Source organism: Stegostoma tigrinum, chromosome 22, assembly GCF_030684315.1.
Source record: "Stegostoma tigrinum isolate sSteTig4 chromosome 22, sSteTig4.hap1, whole genome shotgun sequence".
NCBI lineage: Eukaryota > Metazoa > Chordata > Chondrichthyes > Orectolobiformes > Stegostomatidae > Stegostoma > Stegostoma tigrinum.
This window is the reverse complement of record NC_081375.1, coordinates 23,035,189-23,055,873: the sequence shown is the minus strand read 5'-3', so window position 1 is coordinate 23,055,873 and position 20,685 is coordinate 23,035,189. Positions and strand designations below refer to the sequence as shown.

General features: G+C 40.8%; 1 protein-coding gene across 2 annotated transcripts; it reads left to right on the top strand.

Moving 5' to 3' along the window:
* Window positions 1–410: 410 nt before the first annotated feature.
* On the top strand, window positions 411–20,414 carry tspan10 (tetraspanin 10). Of its 2 annotated transcripts, XR_007249914.2 has the most exons (4): window positions 411–936; window positions 7,575–8,167; window positions 10,181–11,403; window positions 16,567–20,414. XR_007249914.2 is itself a non-coding variant. In XM_048555551.1 (3 exons), exons 1-3 carry the CDS (start codon window positions 850–852, stop codon window positions 10,485–10,487), a joined length of 987 nt encoding a protein of 328 aa, XP_048411508.1. In that variant the 5' UTR covers window positions 411–849; the 3' UTR covers window positions 10,488–12,213. The 2 variants fall into 2 exon arrangements, 1 of the variants encoding a protein (XP_048411508.1); XM_048555551.1 differs by lacking the exon at window positions 16,567–20,414 and having other exon boundaries at window positions 10,181–12,213.
* Window positions 20,415–20,685: the final 271 nt, after the last annotated feature.

The following is a 20,685-nucleotide window of genomic DNA, read 5'->3' as shown; positions in this document are numbered from 1 at the left end:
GGAAATACATTGCACGTACGTGAAACAAACGGTCAGGTCTGAAAGCCATAGAAGATCAAGAAAGTTCAAGTCCTCAATGGGGAGGAGGAGGACTCCAGTCAGTCTGGGGGTACCACCACAGTCGGTCAGAAGGATCATTTGATCTCAGTACAGGAGGTTGGCCATGGTTAGTTTGTAATTTGGTCCTTTTGCTGTTTAGGGATCATTATTTTTGCTAGCCAGGGTTTGGGTATGATCAGTCCTTCAGGTCAAGTCCAACCAGAGCAGATTGCAGGGAACATTCCCCCAAGCTGCATGGGTGCACCCGTGCGTTGCTGCTCTGATGTTCTGTGCGCGCAATTGGCGTCAGCGTACTGTTCTCGGCATTGACTTCCAATGCAGGGGGCTTGGAGGCTGTGTAGCCCGGATGACAACTATTTCGACATTTTCAGTTGTTTTAATTGCATTTCAATGAAAACGTGTATTAACCTACGTAATTTCCTAGCCTTCTCCTGCTACACAGTCCGGTGCATTTAAATGAAATTTGCAACACATTTCTGTGAATCAAGTAACTCTTTTGACAAGAGTTTCATGCGTGAAATCATGTCAGTGCAATGCAGACCAATCATTAGCAGTGTCTACAAAATGTCAGAACAATGGACACTGTGAAAAAACAAAACGGGCTTTCAGTAAAAAACTTAGATCCTCCCCTCTAATCGCTTGGTTCTGACTTTCACATGATATAAGAACTGTTTTTTTGGGGGGAGGGGTTTGTTACTTCTCGCTGACTCACTCAATCACTAGTGAAACAACTGCTTTGACTTTTTGTGAATACTTTCCGTTAAAGTTGACCAGAAATTGAAAAGAACCATGGTGCAGTTCATGATGAAAATGATGCTGTGTTTACCTTTCATCAAGAAGGGAGATGCGGATGAACTCAGTCCTTTGATTTTCAAGGTAAAAGATCATATTGATAATTTCAAAATATTGTAATTATAGCTTTAATAAGTGATTGATAATAAAATGTCGCCTTGCTATGTGAACCCTCGGTATCATTTCCAAGCAAGTATCTTAATTTTCATAGAATTACAATATTCCTTCTGGAGTAAAAACAGAATATGGTAGAAGCACTCAACAAGAGCAGCATCTTTGCAGAGAAAGTGAAAGCTAACTTTTCAGCAAAATAACCTCTGGTCAGAGCAACTTTTGGGATTGTTCAATGTGTTATTGAAAGGAAACTAAGAAAGAAAGAAAAAACAGTCTACAAAGTTAGAAAAAAATGTTATTTAATAACTAGACAAAATGAAAGACTGACAACAGAGATAAAAGTGTAGTCTTCTTTGTTTAACATGTGCATTATTCCCCTTAGAAGTTATTTTTGCTTAGACAATTGCAATGTATGATGGCATTGTGAGTTTATCCAAATACTGGAACTCAATAAAATTATATCTGCTGTTAGTTTCCATGCCCCACCATGTCAAATTGTAGCTGATTATAAATGTGGAAATAATCTTAATGCACAGAAGAAATCCTCATATTTGAACACCAGCTGTGAGAGAGTGTTTCCAAAAACAGAAAACCAATTTTTCTTAGTGTAATTTTTTGAAGAATGGGTAAGGCACGGGTCAGTATATTAGTAACAAGGTCAGTCGTGTTGAAATAAGTTTCTGAAAAGTGGGTGTACTGCAATTAATTGAAAGCATTATAGAGGATCTTTCAGTCATCATTCAACCAAAATCCAATGAGCAAAGACAACCAGGGAGTTTCTGGTAATTCCTTAATTATGTTCATATGAAATGATCTTTTTGTTTCATTGTGATAGGCAGTACATGAGTTTGAAATTGTGGTGTGGTGGTAATGTTCTGGGGATATGTGTCTGAAGCCCATTGTGGAAAATGGTGAAATTTCAATTCAATAAACATCTGGACTAAAAAGCTGGTGATGATGTAACCACTGTCAATTATCACAAAACCCCATTTGATTCACAATTATCCTTTAGGGAACAAAATCTGGTGGAATGTGACTCCATGTGGTTGATTCTTAAGTTTCTTGTAACTAGGTTGAATAATAAATGCTCGCCTAACCAGTCACACCAATGTCCCATGAACAAATAAAATAAAGAGGGAGTACTGTGTACCTCAAATACTATGGCAGTGAATTGCAAAGTTCAAAGTATGTCAACAGTTACTGTTGTTCAAAGTAATTAACTGTGCATGAAGCGTTTTTGGAAATGTCCATGAGTTGTGATAACGTATAATATAAATGAGCCTTCCTTCTTTCAATAATCCATGGTTTATCATTAGCTTTACTTATAAACACTTTCTGCTTAATCTGTTGCATGCTGTACATTATTTCTTGACATGACCAGTCCCTGGGTGATGTTCCCCAATTTATTATGGTTCCACAGGGGACACAATGCCAAACCCTTGGATAAGAAGGGCTGAACTAGATCCCTTCCTTTCTTCATCCTCCTCCCTGGGCTTGGTGTAACAAGGTTAAGTAAAAAAAATCCCCTTCCTGGTATGTATCTTTCTCCCAGACCAAATGTTTTAAATGGGACAATTTAACCAGGCTTTCTTGAGTTAATGGAAGTTACTCAGTTACTAAATGTGAGAATGCACAACACACAGATTAGAAATGAGGAGAGTTCAAGAAAAAAACAAATTTAAAAGATAACAAAGTGTGGAGCTGGATGAACACAGCAGGCCAAGCAGCATCTTAGGAGCACAAAAGATATACTGATTAGTCTCTGGGTCATTTGTGAAACTTACCTGTGGAATGTTGATGGTTGAGTGACTGATTTCAAGATTCTCCTATTTCCTTTTGAAGTGGCTTACAAGTGGCTCCCAGCACTCAAAGCAAGGGAATCCTTTACTTGCAATAAATGGTGTTAAGTAAATGGTTTTTTGACTGTGATTTTTATAGGGTACAAGCACTTTAACCCAAACTAGTATACTTGAGTATCTTAGCCCACAAGCTCATCCAAGCACTGTATATCCACTAGTGCACATAGACCAAAGTTATATCTGGCCTTTAACTGCTTACCTTGTTTATTCTTAAAAGGGAAAATACAAAGCAGCTGTCCTATCCAGACTGCTGTATTTTCTCTCAAAATTTTCTCAGCCTGAGATATTCAAAAGGGGTTACAGTTCAGTTTGTCGTGCATTTGTCCCTTTGAAGCTTTCTTGATAGCTTCAGGTGTGACATTCGAGGATTCCTCCGTGGAGGAATAATCTTTTGGCTGTATCTCCTCATATTGCAGTTGAATGTTAAGTATATCCATAGATGATTTGGGGTTATGATCCTTGTTCATTACATTCTGTAGCTTAAATAATGTTAAACACATAATATCATGAAAATAGATGTTAAAAATGCTTGGTCAATTCAATAAAATGAAACAAAAAGATAATTTCACATGAGCATAATTAAAGAATTACCAGAAATTCCCTGGTTGTCTTTGCTCATTGGATTTTGGTTGAATGAGTGTAAATGATTGCATTGCCAAATTGCCACTAGAAAAGTATTAAGTTGTGCAATGGAGATAATGGGAACTTTAGATGCTGGAGAATCTAAGATAATAAAGTGTGAAGCTGGATGAACACAGCAGGCCAAGCAGCATCTCAGGAGCACAAAAGCTGACGTTTCGGGCCTAGACCTTTCATCAGATAGGGGGATGGAGAGAGGGTTCTGGAAAGGTTTCCTACCTACTAACCTCATCCCACCTCCTTGGCCTGTCCATCTTCCCTGGACTGACCTATCCCCTCCCTACCTCCCCACCTATACTCTCCTCTCCACCTATCTTCTTTTCTCTCCATCTTCTTTCCGTCTCCCCCTCTCTCCCTATTTATTCCAGAACCCTCTCCCCATCCCCCTCTCTGAAGGGTCTAGGCCCAAAACGTCAGCTTTTGTGCTCCTGAGATGCTGCTTGGCCTGCTGTGTTCATCCAGCTTCACACTTTATTAAGTTGTGCAATGATTTTGTTTTAGTGATTTTCTCTGTGCAACATCAGTACAGCCTGGAAAAAAGTGATCCAATTAATTGTATTTCCAAAGTACATGTTAGTAAAGAAAAAATCCTACAGCCACTAGTAATAAATTGTAAAATAATCTCCGTATTTACATCTTTAATTCTTTACCAGCGTTTCCCTTTCTTTCGATGTATTCAAGTATTGGATATTGGTTTGGAAATGATTCCAAATTTTTCAACAGGGCAAATCCTGACCAACTTCTGAAGGGAAACATACTTACAATAATTGTTTTTATATTATGCTTCGTATCTGGAAAATATTTACTTGTGAAAAATGCAGAGATCAGAAAAGCTTGGTCAAAAAGATTTTTTCAAAGATGACTCTTAAAAGAGGGCAAGTTGAAATTTGCAAATGAGCATTTCCAGGGTGATGCACTTCAGTAGTTCACCATTACTGAGGCAAAGGTGTGTCTGATATACAGAGGATCAGAATAAGAACAGCAAAGACAGGAACTAGTTGTTGCGGTTTTGAAGAGCCAAAGGAGATTACAAAGATTCCTAGAGGCACAAGGATAGACAACACTTGATAAAGAGGGTGATCCTTGGTGAACATGTGAGGTGTTGGAACCACAGAGGAAGTGGTGCTCTAGCCATGATTGATAGGTTCAACTGTTGCACTGGAACTGACAAGATGGCTGGTTCATTGTGTTGGGAGTGATGAGCTGACAGTGAACGGTGTGACTAATTGTCCAATACTGCAGAGCAGTAGGAAAGGATAATCCATCACAGTCACAGGGATTGCCATTTATGACCATGGTTATTGATTTGCTGCTGTGGAAGGTACAAGAAACAAATGAGAAAGATTGAACGGAGGTGCAGGAAAGATAAGAACACACTTGAAAGATGAAAGCAAATTCTAGGGCCTTGGAGAGGAAAGTGGTATTTGACATTGAACAATATTTATTTAGAACAAAGGATTCTTCAAGGATTAATTTTTGAGTAGGCCACAATAGTATCATCTAGAAAAATCAAGAAAAAAGCCTGATGAAAGAGACCTATTAACATGACAACCAGGAAGGGCAACTTGATGATCATGAGATGAATCGAAATAGGTTCAAAGCACAGAAGGTAGACCTTATGGCAAAAGAAAAATGCTGAGAGAGGACTTGAGGGTGAATGAAGAAATTCAGAGAGAGATGAAAGTGCAGAGGTCCAAAAATTAAAAAAAAACATTTTTATTAGTGACAATGTGCTTTTAAAGTAAAACAGCATTATTTTGAATGTCTCTAACTAAAGGAATCTTTCAGTTTAGGGTTTTGCAAATGACCGTTAATTATGTTCGGAGAGCCCCTGGGACGTGATCCCATGATCTCCCCATCAGGCATCGTGCAGAAATAAACTAGTGACTGAAACAGAGAAATCTTTGTTGACTTTGAACAGTTAAGGTATTTGTGTAGAATGATAATGTAACATTATTCCATCCCTGAATACAATTTAGTTTAAATTTACCAAAATTTTTTGAAAAATAAATTAACAAAAATGAAGAGAGTAAGCCTATACCTATAGATCTGCAGGATTTCACAAAGACTACACACTATCTTGCCTTTAGTCATTCTTTCTATGTCATGGATTCAGTGTAGTACCTTTAATCAGTCAGTTATGTCAATGTAACATATAATAACTTCAGTAAGCACAGAATCCAGACTGTTCTGAAGACTGGTCACTGGACTCGAAATGTTACCTCTGATTTCTCTCCACAGATACGAGACCTGCTGAGTGTTTCCAGCAATTCTGTTTTTGATCCAGACTGTGAATACCTGTAATAATATGCCTAGGTAAATAACTGCCGTTGTTTATAAACCTCAAGACCTTTTCCCCCACAGAAATCAGTCTACATGATGGATAATATTTAATACCACAGACTGCACAGTGCTGTCAGAAGTGGGGTTGCTGAGAATACCATCTACAGGCAGAAGTCTTGAAATTTTAAAGAACAGCAACTCTTAAAGTGACCACTCTTATTGACCAGTTGTGGTATGAAGAACTTGGACATCTGGGATGTGAGGAGTGGAATGCCTCATCGTGGGAGCAGATGCGGTGGAGGTGGAGGAATTGGGAATAGGGAATGGAATTTTTGCAGGAGGGTGGGTGGGAGGAGGTGTATTCTAGGTATCTGTGGGAGTCGATGGGCTTGAAATGGACATCAGTAACAAGCTGGTTGCCTGAGATGGAGACTGAGAGGTCCAGGAAGGTGAGGGATGTGCTGGAGATGGCCCAGGTGAACTGAAGGTTGGGGTGGAAGGTGTTGGTGAAGTGGATGAACTGTTCGAGCTCCTCTGGGGAGCAAGAGGCGGCGCCGATACACTCATCAATGTAACGGAGGAAGAGGTGGGGCTTGGGGCCTGTTCCCTCGTTCTCACACACCACCCCACCAACGCATCATCCTCCAACACTTCCGCCATCTACAATCCGACCCCACCACCCAAGACATTTTTCCATCCCCACCCTTGTCTGCCTTCCAGAGAGACCACTCTCTCCATGACTCCCTTGTTTGCTCCACACTCCCCTCCAACCCCACCACACCTGGCACCTTCCCCTGCAACCGCAGGAAATGCTACACTTGCCCCCACACCTCCTCCCTCACCCCTATCCCAGGCCCCAAGATGGTTTTCCATATTAAGCAGAGGTTCACCTGCACATCTGCCAATGTGGTATACTGCATCCATTGTACCCGGTGTGGCTTCCTCTACATTGGGGAAACCAAGCGGAGGCTTGGGGACTGCTTTGTAAAACACCCCACTCGGTTTGCAATAAACAACTGCACCTCCCAGTCGCAAACCATTTCAACTCCCCCTCCCATTCTTTAGATGACATGTCCATCATGGGCCTCCTGCAGTGCCACAATGATGCCACCCGAAGTTTGCAGAAACAGCAACTCATATTCTGCTTGGGAACCCACGCAGCCCAATGGTATCAATGTGGACTTCACCAGCTTCAAAATCTCCCCTTCCCCCACCGCATCCCAAAATCAGCCCAGCTCGTCCCCTCCCACCACTGCACCACACAACCAGCCCAGCCTGTCTCTGCCTCCCTAACCTGTTCTTCCTCTCACCCATCCCTTCCTCCCACCCCAAGCCGCACCTCCATTTCCTACCTACTAACCTCATCCCGCCTCCTTGACCTGTCCGTCTTCCCTGGACTGACCTATCCCCTCCCTACCTCCCCACCTATACTCTCCTCTCCACCTATCTTCTTTTCTCTCCATCTTCGGTCCGCCTCCCCCTCTCTCCCTATTTATTCCAGAACCCTCACCCCATCCCCCTCTCTGATGAAGGGCCTAGGCCCGAAACGTCAGCTTTTGTGCTCCTGAGATTCTGCTTGGCCTGCTGTGTTCATCCAGCTGCACACTTTATTATCTTGGATTCTCCAGCATCTGCAGTTCCCATTATCTCTGATTAATTAGAAATGGTTAGGACCGCGCAAATTGAATGGACTGCTTGTAGCCACAGCTCCACTGCTTTCTGATATTTTCCGAGTGTAGAAACAAACTTAAATATCTAAGCTCAGGGGAGACGAGCCTCGCAGTGACCTTCCTTTTCTTATCTTTTTACTCCCCACCAATCCAACAGGAAGGCATACTCCACGATGATAAACTGGGAGAGGCATCGTGCAGTCGCTGTCCACAGTCTGATGGTGCTGAAACTGTGAGAGATGTGCGGTCAGAGCTTCACAACCCCCAGCGGCTCTGCAGAGTCAACAAAGTCAACGGTTGTATCAAGTACCTCATGGTCCTGTCCAACATCATATTTACAGTGCTGGGCTACTTGATTCTTGGGATCGGGATCTGGGGACTGATAGACAAGGAATCTCTGGACCTGAACAAAATCAACTCTCTGAGCACAGACCCCATGCTCGCGTTCGTTGTTGTGGGACTGATTATTAGTGTCCTTTCCTGCTCTGGCTGCCTGGGTGCTCTGAGGGAGAACCAGTACTTGCTGAAATTCTTCACGGCTGGCATCCTCATGTTCGTGACGGCGGAGATCATAGGCGGGAGCGTGGTCTACGCCCAGAGGGACAGAATCGAACGCTTCCTGAAGAACGGCATGATCCTGGGTGTCAAGAGATATCGGGACGATCCTGATGTCCGGTTCATTATCAACGAGATCCAACAAGGATTAAAGTGTTGCGGGGTTGAGTCTTATCACGATTGGCAATTAAACCTGTGAGTAGGTTACCAGCCAGATTCACAACACATATTGACCAATGTACTAACCTGTATTTAGTTTGGGCTTCAACAGTAATCGAATATTCATTCTGCCAAAAGAAAGGTTTTGCGCGGAGTTGCATTCCCGGTGCAAACTTTAGTTATGTTGACTTTCATTAGGAGGTTCTGTTGAATCAAACTGTTCTTCTCATCAACAAAAGCAGAGAAATGCTGGAGAAACTTAGCAGGTGTGAACTCTGTTCTTCAGAAGAGTCATTTCAGACTCGAAACGTTAATTCTGTTTCTCTCTCCGCAGATATTGCCAAACCCGTTGAGTTTCTCCACCATCCTTTGTTTGTTCCAGATTTCCAGCGTCTTGTAGGATTTGTCAGTATTTCTCCACGCCTGTTCCTGATCCACGTGAACTCCAACTTCCGAAAAATTCCGTAGATGTTAGAAAAATGGGTAAAACGTCGTTCGAATTATGTCAGGCCAAATCAAACAACTTCCATCACTTGTTACACTTTCCTCCTGCACTTGGCTAAGAAATAGAGACATGTACCGTTGCACAAATTTGTTTTTAACAGCCTGAGTCAGAGGTCTGCATCTGCCTCCAAACCTTGCTCCTGAGAATGAAAGGCAGAAGCAAACGTCGATTGGCAAAAAAAAACAGCCAAAGAAAATGTCTCAAGATGAGGCATCAATAGAAAATGAGTCAAGGATCTGCCGAGGCATCATGGAATGGAAAATATTTTAACCATAAGATGCATTCAGAAAGCTATTGTGTCAGCCACATGTAATGAACCACGTGATCCATGCTTATCATATGATGTCATACCTGCCATATAACAGTCAACTAATAGTCCAAACTTCTACTTTACTGCTATTTCAACAAGCAAAATAGCAGGGGCAGTTAAAACAAAAAGTCTTCCTTCAGCCCTGAATATACTGTTTCTTAACAAAAAAGAATGCTGGAGAAACTCGGCAGATTTGACAGCATCTGTGGAAATGGAAACAGGAGACAACATTATGAGCCTGATATGACTCTTCTTCAGAACTGAGTTCACACATTGCACCAGACCTGCTGAGTTACTCCAGCATTCTCTTTGTCTTTTTTTCAACATTTTTTGCCCACATTTGCAATGTTTTTTAAAATCATTTTCACTTAATTTGTTTCTTTTTTTATCAAATTGTGCCATAATGAAGGAGACAAATTGCTCAAGTAGTTCATGAAATTCAAAAGTAAACTATCCTTTCTGACTAAACTAGTGGCTCTTGCCAATTCATTTTTGTTGGCATAACAAAATTCCATGAAAGAATTGGAAAGTTGTGATATAAATATATATCATGCACATATTTATGTAGCCTACCATTCAAAATGAAGAGAATGATTTCAAACAGTGGCAGTATAACACAATGTCAAATTGCAAAAACATACTTTCAATAAAGTTACAACTTCCTGTCACATTGGGACATCAGCTTTCCTCACAGCTCTTCATTTGATCACTTTGGTTGGTGCAATTTATACACAAAGTAAGTCTTGTGATAATGTAGGAGTATTAGTTTCTCTGAATTTGAGACCTGAGCCAGGACTTTTTGGGTCTGGGCAGTGCCTTGGTAATGTCAGATTGTTTATCAGTTTTAAATTCTTCCGATATGCCTGATAAGTGGTTCAGAAAATAAGCATGGGTTAAAAGACAAACTCATATCCACAGTTTTAATCAAGATATAATTTCATTTTTCATTTCCAGCTAATCAATGGAAGGTTTCATGAGTGTAGTTAACTCTACTAACATTGCCTGTCTGATATCATCATAGCAAGTTTTCTTTCTTGTGGCCTATAGTGTAGCAGTTTTGTTGGTAATTATGAAACAGTCAAGAACCCTTATATAATTATCAACTAAGCAAAGATAGGCAGCCAGCGCAAATAGACTTGTTTAGAAACTGGAAATGAATCCAAATTATGTATGTTTTCTCTGTCAAAAACAGAACTTGTGATGTGTTTTTAAACTGTTTGATTTACTTTTACAGGTATTTTAACTGCAGCTCTCCAGGTGTCCATGCATGTGGAGCTCCTGCTTCATGTTGCATCAATCCTCAAGAAAATGGCACAGTTATGAATTCTCAGTGTGGCTTTGGCACTTTACACATGGAAGAAGTGGCAGCCCAGAATTATATTTACATCCAAGGGTGCATGTCACAGCTCACTAATTGGCTTAACAGCAATATAGATTCAATTGGTGCATTTGGTGTAATTCTCATGGTTATTCAGCTACTTGGGTTAATTTTTGCAATGAAGATACTGAGTGACATTGAACTGATCAAAGTACATTGGTAGCAAAGTGTAAAACAGAACTTTCCTGCAACGCTTTATGTTAAATTTCAAAGAATGGATGGGTGGAATCTGTTGACTGAACTGTTCTATATTATTGTTGGCATCCAAGCCTCACGTAGCCCACTCCTGAAATGGAGCTTTATATAAATCCCAGCTCACTCTGTTGTCTTTGACTGAAGTTTTTTTCTGAGATTTTTCCTTCAACTTTATTATTTATCCAAAAAAATGGTCGTTATGAGCAGAATATGGAGGTTAAATGTACTGAGATAATTTAGGTGCATGCAAAAAATGTGATTGCAAATATTAAATATTTTATTCTGCAGCTCTGAATGCAGTGTTATTTAATCTTTGCTCTTAACAAATGTAGGTTTTCTCACTAAATTAGACCACACAGACAAGCAGAGGTTCAAGGATTTGTAAATTACAGATTTATTCTAATATTGTAAGGTTATACTTACCTCCAACATAACGGTATAATTCAGAAGACCGATTTGTTTATGGAAGCTGTTGAATTACCAGAATGTTTTAACAGTCGTTTATGTGAGTGAGATGAGGATTGTGTGAATTGAATGTAAAAGCAGAAATTATTGGAAATACTCGGTGCATCACTGAATATACACTGAGAGAAACAGACACTTGTTGACTATTACCAGCATTTTCTGTTTTTTTTTCAGATTTTCAAGACCCTCTTGCCTTTGTGACTTGCGTATTTGTGTTAATAACCTTAGGATATGTCATTTGAGTACACTGATCTGCAGAAGCTCTGCAAGTCAGATTAAAATTCAAGAATATCCGATGGCATTTATCAAGTTGTCTTGAGAACATGAAAACTGATGTCAAAATATAACTTTTTTTTTGTTACTAGGACGAATTAAATTAAATTGTGCCAGCAACAGGAACACACAAAAAAGTAGCTATGGTATGTGTGGGGGAAGAATGTAAAGGGAATGGTTTCATTTTTTAAAAATTGTTGATTTTTTTAAAGCAATCATTAACAATAACATGCTCAAAGTCTGGGTAAAGATTATATCAGAATTTGTTTATCGCTTACTATACTTGTCTGGGCATCTCTATTAAGAAACAAATTTAAAATTAGGAAGCAGAGAGGGAGAACAGTGAAAAGAGAAAGAGAAATGATGGGAAGAAGGATCAATTAAGGAGGAAAGAGAAAAACAGAAAGAATGGAAGAGAGACAATATAGGAATATAGGAGGTATTCACCCTTTCAAACCTGCTCTGTAATTGCATATGAGCATGGCTGGTCTATTTGTGTTTCGAATTCCACCTTCCTATCTATTCCCAATGCCATGTGATTCCCTTGCCGAGTAAGAAACCGACCTCTACCTTAAAAATAATTAATGACCCCACCTTTACCATCTTCTGAGACAGAGAGAGTTCTAAAGTTGCACAACTCTCTAAGAGGAAAAAAAATGCTCCTGATTTTTGTCCTAAAAGATAACTCGTGTTTTTCAAACAGTGTCCTCTATTTCTGGCATCTGTCACACGAGGAATCATTCTTTGCCATTACTGGACCTTACAAACTTAAATCAAGTCACCCATCGCTCTTCTGAACTACAGTGGAACCAGGCTTAGCCTCTCTAACCTTTCTTTATAAGACAATTGACTCATTTCAGACAGCAATCTAGTAAATCTCTTCCGAACCACCAACACATTTACAGTTTTCCTTAAATAAGGAGACCAAAGCTACGTACGGTATTGGAGATAACAAAGTGTGGGGCAGGAAGAACACAGCAGGCCAAGCAGCGTCATAGGAGCACAAAAGCTGACATTTCGGGCCTAAACCCTTCATCAGAAAAGGGTCTGATGAAGGGTCTACGCCCAAAACATCAGCTTTTGTGCTCTTAAGATGCTGCTTGGCCTGCTGTGTTCTTCCAGCCCAATACTTTGTTATCTTGGATTCTCCAGCATCTGCAGTTCCCATCATCTCTACGGTATTTGAGATGTGGTCTAACTAATACCCAGTAAAGCTGAGGGTTAACATCCTTAATTTTATGTTGAATTCCTCTTGTGATAAAGGATACGATTCCATTAGCCTTCTTAATGACTTGTTGTACCTGCACATCAATGTTTTGTGACTTATGCTCCAGAATACATGGATCTCTCTGCACCTCAATTAATATAAATGTTAAAATGTTGAGAGCCCAGTACAGACCCCTGCTACATTCTGCCAAGCTGAAAGAGATTAATTTATGCATGTTCTCTACTTTCTGCCATCCACCCATTCTTCCATCTATGCTGGCATGTTACCCCATGCACCATGAGTTTCCCTTTCGCCAATAACCATCTGTGCACAACCTTGTTAGATATCATGTGGCAAACCCGTGGCAAGTCTTATTGAAGCTTGAACAATGTGGACTATAGTAAGAATAAGGCAGAATCATGCAAGAAATCCACAAGGCCTGTGTTGGGATGAATTCATTGATTCTCATGAGGCAGAGGCAAATGGCCAAATCCGCAGGATTATTGTTTGTTAATGACCTTACTAACTGTACTCTTGCCGCATTTATATGCAGCTGCCCATTTTACTAGCTGCAGTGTGTAAACTAGACACCAACATTCTCAATCTAGAAGTCAAAGCGGATAACTGGTGACTTTAGCTCACTGCTGGCTGTGAACAGTCTCTATGATGGTGACTCAGCAATATCATCTCAAGGCATGATCCATGGGCAACATCCTTCATCCATGGACTTAGGCATCCGACATTTGTCGATGCCTCATATTCCTCCTGGCACCTCTCCAATTCATGTGCAGGAAGCTTGGGAAGTACAACTTGCATTGCAGGGAACACCAGCAACTAGCATTGAAAAGCTGTTGTGAGGACATTTTGCCCACATGGACAGGCACCAAATTCTTGGTTTGGAGCGGAGGCTGCATCTTAGGGCTGCTCACTTACTCTCTCAGTGCTCTCAGCATCAATGCCTTACCTCGCTACGCCAAGCCCATTGGCATGATTGCATTTAGCTAGAGCCTAAAGGCCATCACTATTGCCACAACAAAGTGTTTTTCAGTGAAGATGCATGGACAGGATCTTTGTCTTGCTTGTCTGTAGGGATCTTTCCATGGGTGTGGGCAGGGACATCCTGCTGTATATCATAATAAGATGTCAGCCTAACACCTACAGCATGTGCTTTCTTCATGTGCAGCTGCCATACTGCATGTTTACTCAAACAGATGGCTATATAGGAAAATATGCGGGGGGTAGTCCTCAGTCCAGATGAAGGTGGGGGGCCCTCAGGCACATAATCCATGAGTTTGGCCCTGGTCAGTAGTCTGCTTAGTCCAGTCATGATCGGAGATATGTCTGACTGCAGTACAGGGAGAGGGCAGCAGTCAGTCTGGTCACAAACAGTCAAGAAAATCACTTACCACCAGTCAAAAAAACACAAAAACAGTCGTCAGAGGTCTGGGCACTCGTGTTTATGGGCAGCTTGTCAAAGTCAGTCAGAAGTCTGGGTACCCATGCCTTGAGCAGCAGGGAAGATAAAAGGGGGAGCAAAGGGAGATCATTACCAAAATGGGGGTGGAGCAGTCAAGACCGTAGTGATTGGGATAGAATATGAGTTCCCTGATTGGGTCCGTTAATCTGGTCAAATCAGGGACTCCTGGCTGACAGATATAAACAGGAGTGTCAGAGGTTCTGGTCAGTCTGAGAGCTGGCTCTCAGGTAGTTAGATCCATGTCAAGGGCTCTCCAAGTGTAAATAAAGGGTGACTTGGTGATGGGATACCGGCCTATGAGTTATTTCAGTGGTGGCAAGAATGGGATTGATGATGTAACCAGGCAAAAGCACCTACGAGCTCAAGCCCAAATGGACTTCAGCATGCACTACAACTGGCTTTATCGTTGGAAAATTTGGCAAGTGGAGCATATGATTTGCAGGATATTCTGATGAAAGTAGACACCTTTGCCAGTCCAACTGAGCTTGGTTACACCACTTGAATGAAGGCAATTTCATAGCCTCACTCAGGACATACCCTGAACAGAGCAACTACAGGTCAGCCCACAGCAAATCCCCAAAACACAGCAAAGTCTCAGCTTAACAGTTAATATTTTCTTCAGGATCCCGGTTGGCAAGCCTTGCAGTTGCTGCTGGTATGTGGGCTCATGTGAGCAAAAGAGTCCCATTAGACCTAAAGTGACTAAGAGGACTCATAGGCCGGTATCCAGGAGGGTGCACACCCTGGAAAGTCCACCTACGTCTGGTTTGGAACAGTTAAATTGCTTAGCAACTTCCAAATCAGAACCAAACAAAATAAACATCTGGTTAAGTGGTCATCTGGTTGTAATAGAGGCCAATACCTGTGTGGTCATTTCAGTCTTTAACAAAATTCATTCTGAACTGCAATTCTTAAGTTTGCACAAGGTGTCAACTAGACTGAGAACCTATACTGGAAAACTCTACTGTTTAAGGGTACGAGAAGCAGCTGGTTCAGTTACCACTAATAGTAGTATAAGACCTAGTCCCAAGATTGATTGGGTAAAATTGGTTGAGAAAGGTTCACCCAGATTGACTCAACATTTATCGATTAGGAAATGGCTGCCTAAGGGAAGTCCTAATTGAACACCTGGAATTTTTTCTGGAAGATCTAGGGGCTATCAAAGGAGCCAAGGCCACCTTGCAAGCTGTCCAGGAAGCAATTCCACAATTCTGCAAGGTCTGCCCAATGCCATTTGCCTTACAGCAAAAGTACAGGCAGAAATCAAAAGGCTGGAAAGTAAAGGAATCAGCAAACAAGTCCAGTTTGCAGAATGGATAGCACCAGTCACACCAATTTTTGGTTCACCTTTGTGGGGATTTTAAATATGCAGTTAACTGGTTTTCGCAGCTAGATAAATACCCAATGCCTTGAATAGAGGATTTATAAACAAAGCTAGCTGGGGGCTGTCCTTCACAAAGCTGGACATGAGCCAAAGTGGTGGATCCCCGTGTAGGGGAATGGGTGTAAATATGGTGCCTAGATTGTACAAGATCAAAGGGGAGATGGAGAGTCTTGGGAGTGGGTTGGTATCTGGCAACAAGGCAGAGTCTAGTGCTGATAGTATCCACCGTGAGCTACATTCCTGCCATCTCTTGCTGGTCACTAAATGCTAACTGCAACTGGCAAATGGCTGGGGCAATTCTCAGGATAGGTGGATGTGCCAGTTTTAAGGGTAAAAGCACTGGCTCCACATTTGTTGAATGTTGTGACATTTAAGATGTAAATTGAGGATGCATGCCCTGCAATCACTAGCTGCATTTAATTTGCAATCACTTCTTTATTTATTATAATGCATGCAGAGTAAATGCCTTTAGGATTCAAATACTGGTCAAAGGTGATTTGCACTATGCCATTGTTTCTTAAAAATTGAGCATTGGTATCCCAAGGATGCCAATGTTAATAGCAATGACATAAAAAGAGGCAAATTCTGGCCAAAAGCAACTCATAACTTGTGATACTTGCAAGGGTCCTGGGGGGTTGGAGATGATCACCTCATTTTCAGTCATGTAAATGTGTTGATGGGCCTTTCAGAATGCAGTGGAAAGTTTCATTGTTAATGTGGGTCCAGGACTGGATGGGAGTTGATGATATTTTTAGGGCAGCACAGTAGCTCAGTGGTTAGCCCTGCCACTTCATAGCTCCAGGGATGTGGGTTTGATTCCACCCTTGAGTGGAGTTTACAAATTCTGCAGGGGTTTCTTGCCACAGTTTAAAGATGTGCAGCTAAGGCGAATTGGCAGTGTCCAGGGATTTGCAGGCAAGATGGCTAAGCACTTGAAAATGCAGGGTTATAGGGTAGAGGGCTAGATCTGGGAGGGTTGGTATGACTCAGTGGGCCAAATGGGAAGCTTCCACACTGTACATTTTCTACGATTCAACTGCTGCAATACCTCCACCAGTTGGTGCATAGACTAAGGCTGAAGTTTAATGAATGATTGAGAAATGGCCCGTAACATTGTGATGCTGCTTGTCTCAATGTATGGAGGAGTGTGTTTAGCCCTCATCTGCAAGCTATGTCACCATATCTGTTCTCAAAGCTAAGAACATTTTTTGCTTTGTTTGTTCCCAACATGGTCATTTCAGGAGTCATGCACCCAACTGTTGGTGTGATGTTAGTCACTGAGGTTGCCTTTCGAAGAAGGTGAAAGTGGATTCAGGAGGATCCTGGATGACGGCAAGTTCATGAGCTGCAACAGGCCACTTCAGAGGCTGAGGAGCACTTCAGGAGAGCTCACAGCTGCACGATTTCTAGGGAGAACCAGAGCCTTTTGCCCCACCTCCATTTCCTGGGCATGAGCGAGGTGAAGTGTTGACTCAGGCTCCTTCTGTCTAGGGACACTATGATGGAACTGTGTTGGAGTGGGACCTGTGAGCCGTGGGACGAGGTGTGTGGCGGGGAACGCCATCCTCTCCTGGTGGTTGTCAATGTGACAGCTGTGTTGAGGTTCAATGTGACTGGCTTCTTCCAGGGAGTGTTAGACGACCTGTGTGGGGGTTCTCTCAGCCGTCCACCTAGAAATCCATCAGGACAGTGACTGATGCTATCTGTACAAGATTATAGCAGTTCATTTTATTTCCTGACGAGGAAGTTAGTGCTGCAGCTGGGCAATAGGATTTCGGAATGTAACTGGATTTCCCCAGGAGCCAAGTACCATTGACAGTACACACATGGCACTGAGAAGGTTGTATCACGATGCTGAAAATTCATCAAAAGGGAATGGTTGCATTTGATCAATGTCCAAGTGATCTATGAACACTGTTACCACTTCTCAGAGTTGTGTGCTCATTACCCTAGCAGCTGTCACAGCTCCTCATCCTGGAGCACTTCCATGTATCTGTCATTCCTCAAAGAATTCCAATAAATTGGTTAAACAAATTTCCCTTTCACAAAACCATGATGATTCATCCCAATTACTTTAATTGCTTTCCAAACGCCCTGTTAAAACCTCCTTAATGATGGGCTCTAACACCTTTGTTGGGTATGTAAGAAAGAAATAGAGTGGGAGAATAAAATATAAAGGGAACAGAAAGCAGAGCTGGGGAAATATAAACTAGGGAAAAATCGTTTCTTAGTAGTTAATAAAGGTTGAAGTTTCAAAAGACATTTAGTACTCAAAAACGTTCATCTGCTCAGTTCCATTTTAATGATAAGTGTTAGTGGCAAAACACTTCTTCTGGCTTTTTAAAAAAATGCAGTCCATGGTTTGATTTTATGAACCACTTTGCACAATTTCAATTTTTCTGAATTTGATTACAGAAAATGAACATACAAGTCTTTCTCTTTGTTGAATGTACAAAATTTATATCTAAGGGTTGGGATATGATGAACTGGCATGCGATATGTTCAAGGCATGAGAAATGTCCTGTTCATGTAATGTGAAAGGAAACTGGAATTTAATCTGAACAGTCAATGAGATAACTTTTGAGCATTTTCCAAGATTTTGTCAAAGTGTTACATACAACTCTCTTCATTACTCAGTGAGTTTATTCATGAGTGTGAATAGGAACAGTAAAATTATCCATACTAGGGAGGAGGTGAAAAATTATCTTGGATATCTACAGTCAAATGTAAATGATAATATCTGGGAGTATGGGCAGCAGGAGAGAAGAAGACTAGGCTCAGGAATACTCACTGTCAAGGCTCATGAACGAATAATGAGCATTTGCCTCAGGCACAGGAAACAGTGGACCTAGATCACAGGACACAGCCAATCTGACTGAGACGAATGGTGAGATTTGGAGAGTGAAGGATTTCCATAAAATGTTTACGTTAAATTTTAAAATGGTACATTGTTCATTTTTGCAAAATCAGGAGAAACAAACACTGTAGAGCAAATGACAAGGAATTGGTGAAGACTGGCCTGATTTTAACTTACTGAGAGCCTATGCTCTTGCACAGACTTAAAATCAGGGTGATTAAGCCTAAATTACACTTCTGGATTATGAATTTAAATGATCCATATGCCCAACTTTATCCATAATTACATTGTGAAATGTCAGTCTTAGGTAACCCTATTTCAAGAAGGGAAACCATTTTTATAGCACCAATTCTCTTTGCTGCTGGACAAATAAACATATGAACTGTTGGATGTTAGGCCAAGCAGCTGAAATGTATATTTTCAACACTGACCCTGACCATTTTAAATTGATTTTAGTTTTGAATTGTTTAGTTATAATGCCAGTCTGCCAAGAGCCATAGGCTGTGACTTCTGAAGGCCCTGCCGAACTGATTGTGTTCAAATTGTGTCCTGCGGTGCTGAACCCTGGGGGCAGCAGGTCACTGGGAAGACATTATATTTTACAAGGCTTATAGATACCCTTGTCAGTCAATTGTTCCACTTCCAGTTGTTCTCAGTATACTAAAACCCCAAATGCATTCATACAACCAGAAAGAGATGCCTAGTTTCTCCCTCCAAGAAATCATTGGGACTGCCCTGACGTACCCAGTATTGAACTGAGAAACATTTTTAAGAAGGACTAATCTATTCTTTGAAAGTGCCATTCTGTTTCCCTAACCTCCTCCCATTTTATTCTTGGTCTCCTGGTTTTGCCAAAGAACACTCACAAGAGTCTGTTGATTTGAGAAAAACATTAACTTCATATAACAATACTTAGTGATGCTTCATCTTGCCGCAGTGCTGCAAGAAATAACAAAATTTCATGATTTTTATAATTTCCTGTTCTGATTTAAAAATAAAGGTAGTTGCCATAGTCCCAGGGGACCATAAGGTTTTTATGATGTATACTGTGCCTAATCAGCATATCACACTGCCAAGCTTTACTCGTTATACTACAGCTACTGCTGCACTTTGTGTGGCCTCATCTCTCTCAGCATTCTGGTCATGAATATTAATGTAATAAAACAGGAAGTCCTGATATAAGGATTGCCCATACCCCTCATCATGTGGGCCTATTGGTATTGTAAAAACAAAAAGTAATTGTTATCATACTAGACTAACAGCCGTGGACATTGTCCCACCCCAGTAATTTGACTGTTTATTTCTTGACTTATGTGTTTACTCACAGGATATGAATGCAGCTGGTAGAGCCGACTTTTATTGCCTGTCACTCTGATGCATAATCTGTTTTTTTTTAAAAAAGTGATTTTAGTTGATAGACAGTCATTATACAGTAGGCTGGGAAGAACACCCCTTTGATTCTTTGAATTAATATCCAGGGATCCTTTACACTCACTATGATTTCTGCTTGTCTCTGATTAGTTAGTGATGAACAAAATGGTTTGTAAAATATTTAAATTCTCTACTTAGAACAAATACAGTTTGAAACATTTCATTCCTTTACCAACAGATGGGCACTGCCATTATTATTTTGTTTAGTACAAGTTTGAAGGGAAGATGTCAATGTTGCTTTGGATGTGCTGCAAGACTTTTCATTCAATGTTTTATCATCTACAATCTTCCATCTATGAGGAAGAATTTTCAGCAATGGTTTATTATATATTGCAATATTTTAATTGCTGGTCAAGTGCAGTGCTTGCTGTTACTGAATCAATGCGATACTCTGAAGCGCCAGCTCCTAAACGTTTTTGAGGGTTGTACTATAACTGCAGCTGGAATCTGCGAAAATGTTCTCAAGAAAGAAAGACTTCTCATTCAGCTGAATCATTATACGGTACCTTTCACAATCTCAGGAGACTTCAAAGTGTTTCACTGAATAATAAAGTATTTCTAAATAACCACTGCTGATATTGGTGTGGAAAATGAATGTATGTTTCATCCCCACCTTGATGAAGGCTAAGAAAGCTGTGTCTGAAAAATGGCTACTGTGCGTTCAAAATGCTAGTTGTTAGTGTTACTTAATAAATGTTAACTTGGAGTTTGTTACATATTATTGTAAGTATAGTATTCAATGTGCAATAGCAACTTTTTGTATATTTTGACCGAATGCAAACAAAATATTTGGCCACCTGACCCTACACAATTCATTAAAAAATGACTTTAAAGTTGTCCAATATTTCTGGGTCATTGCTTGAACATATTTTGTAAAAGAAGGAATATTGCAGAGTGTATATATATTACCGTTTTGAAATGGCTTGCTGGTTCTATAATGGTACTGGAAACTGAGAAAATAAGTTTTATCAGACTTTCTGTGATCAATCTCTCAGAATTTTGGCAGGCCACCAATATTATGCTTGGACCAAGTGATGCTATTTTCATATTCTGGATTTAATAGACAAATGCA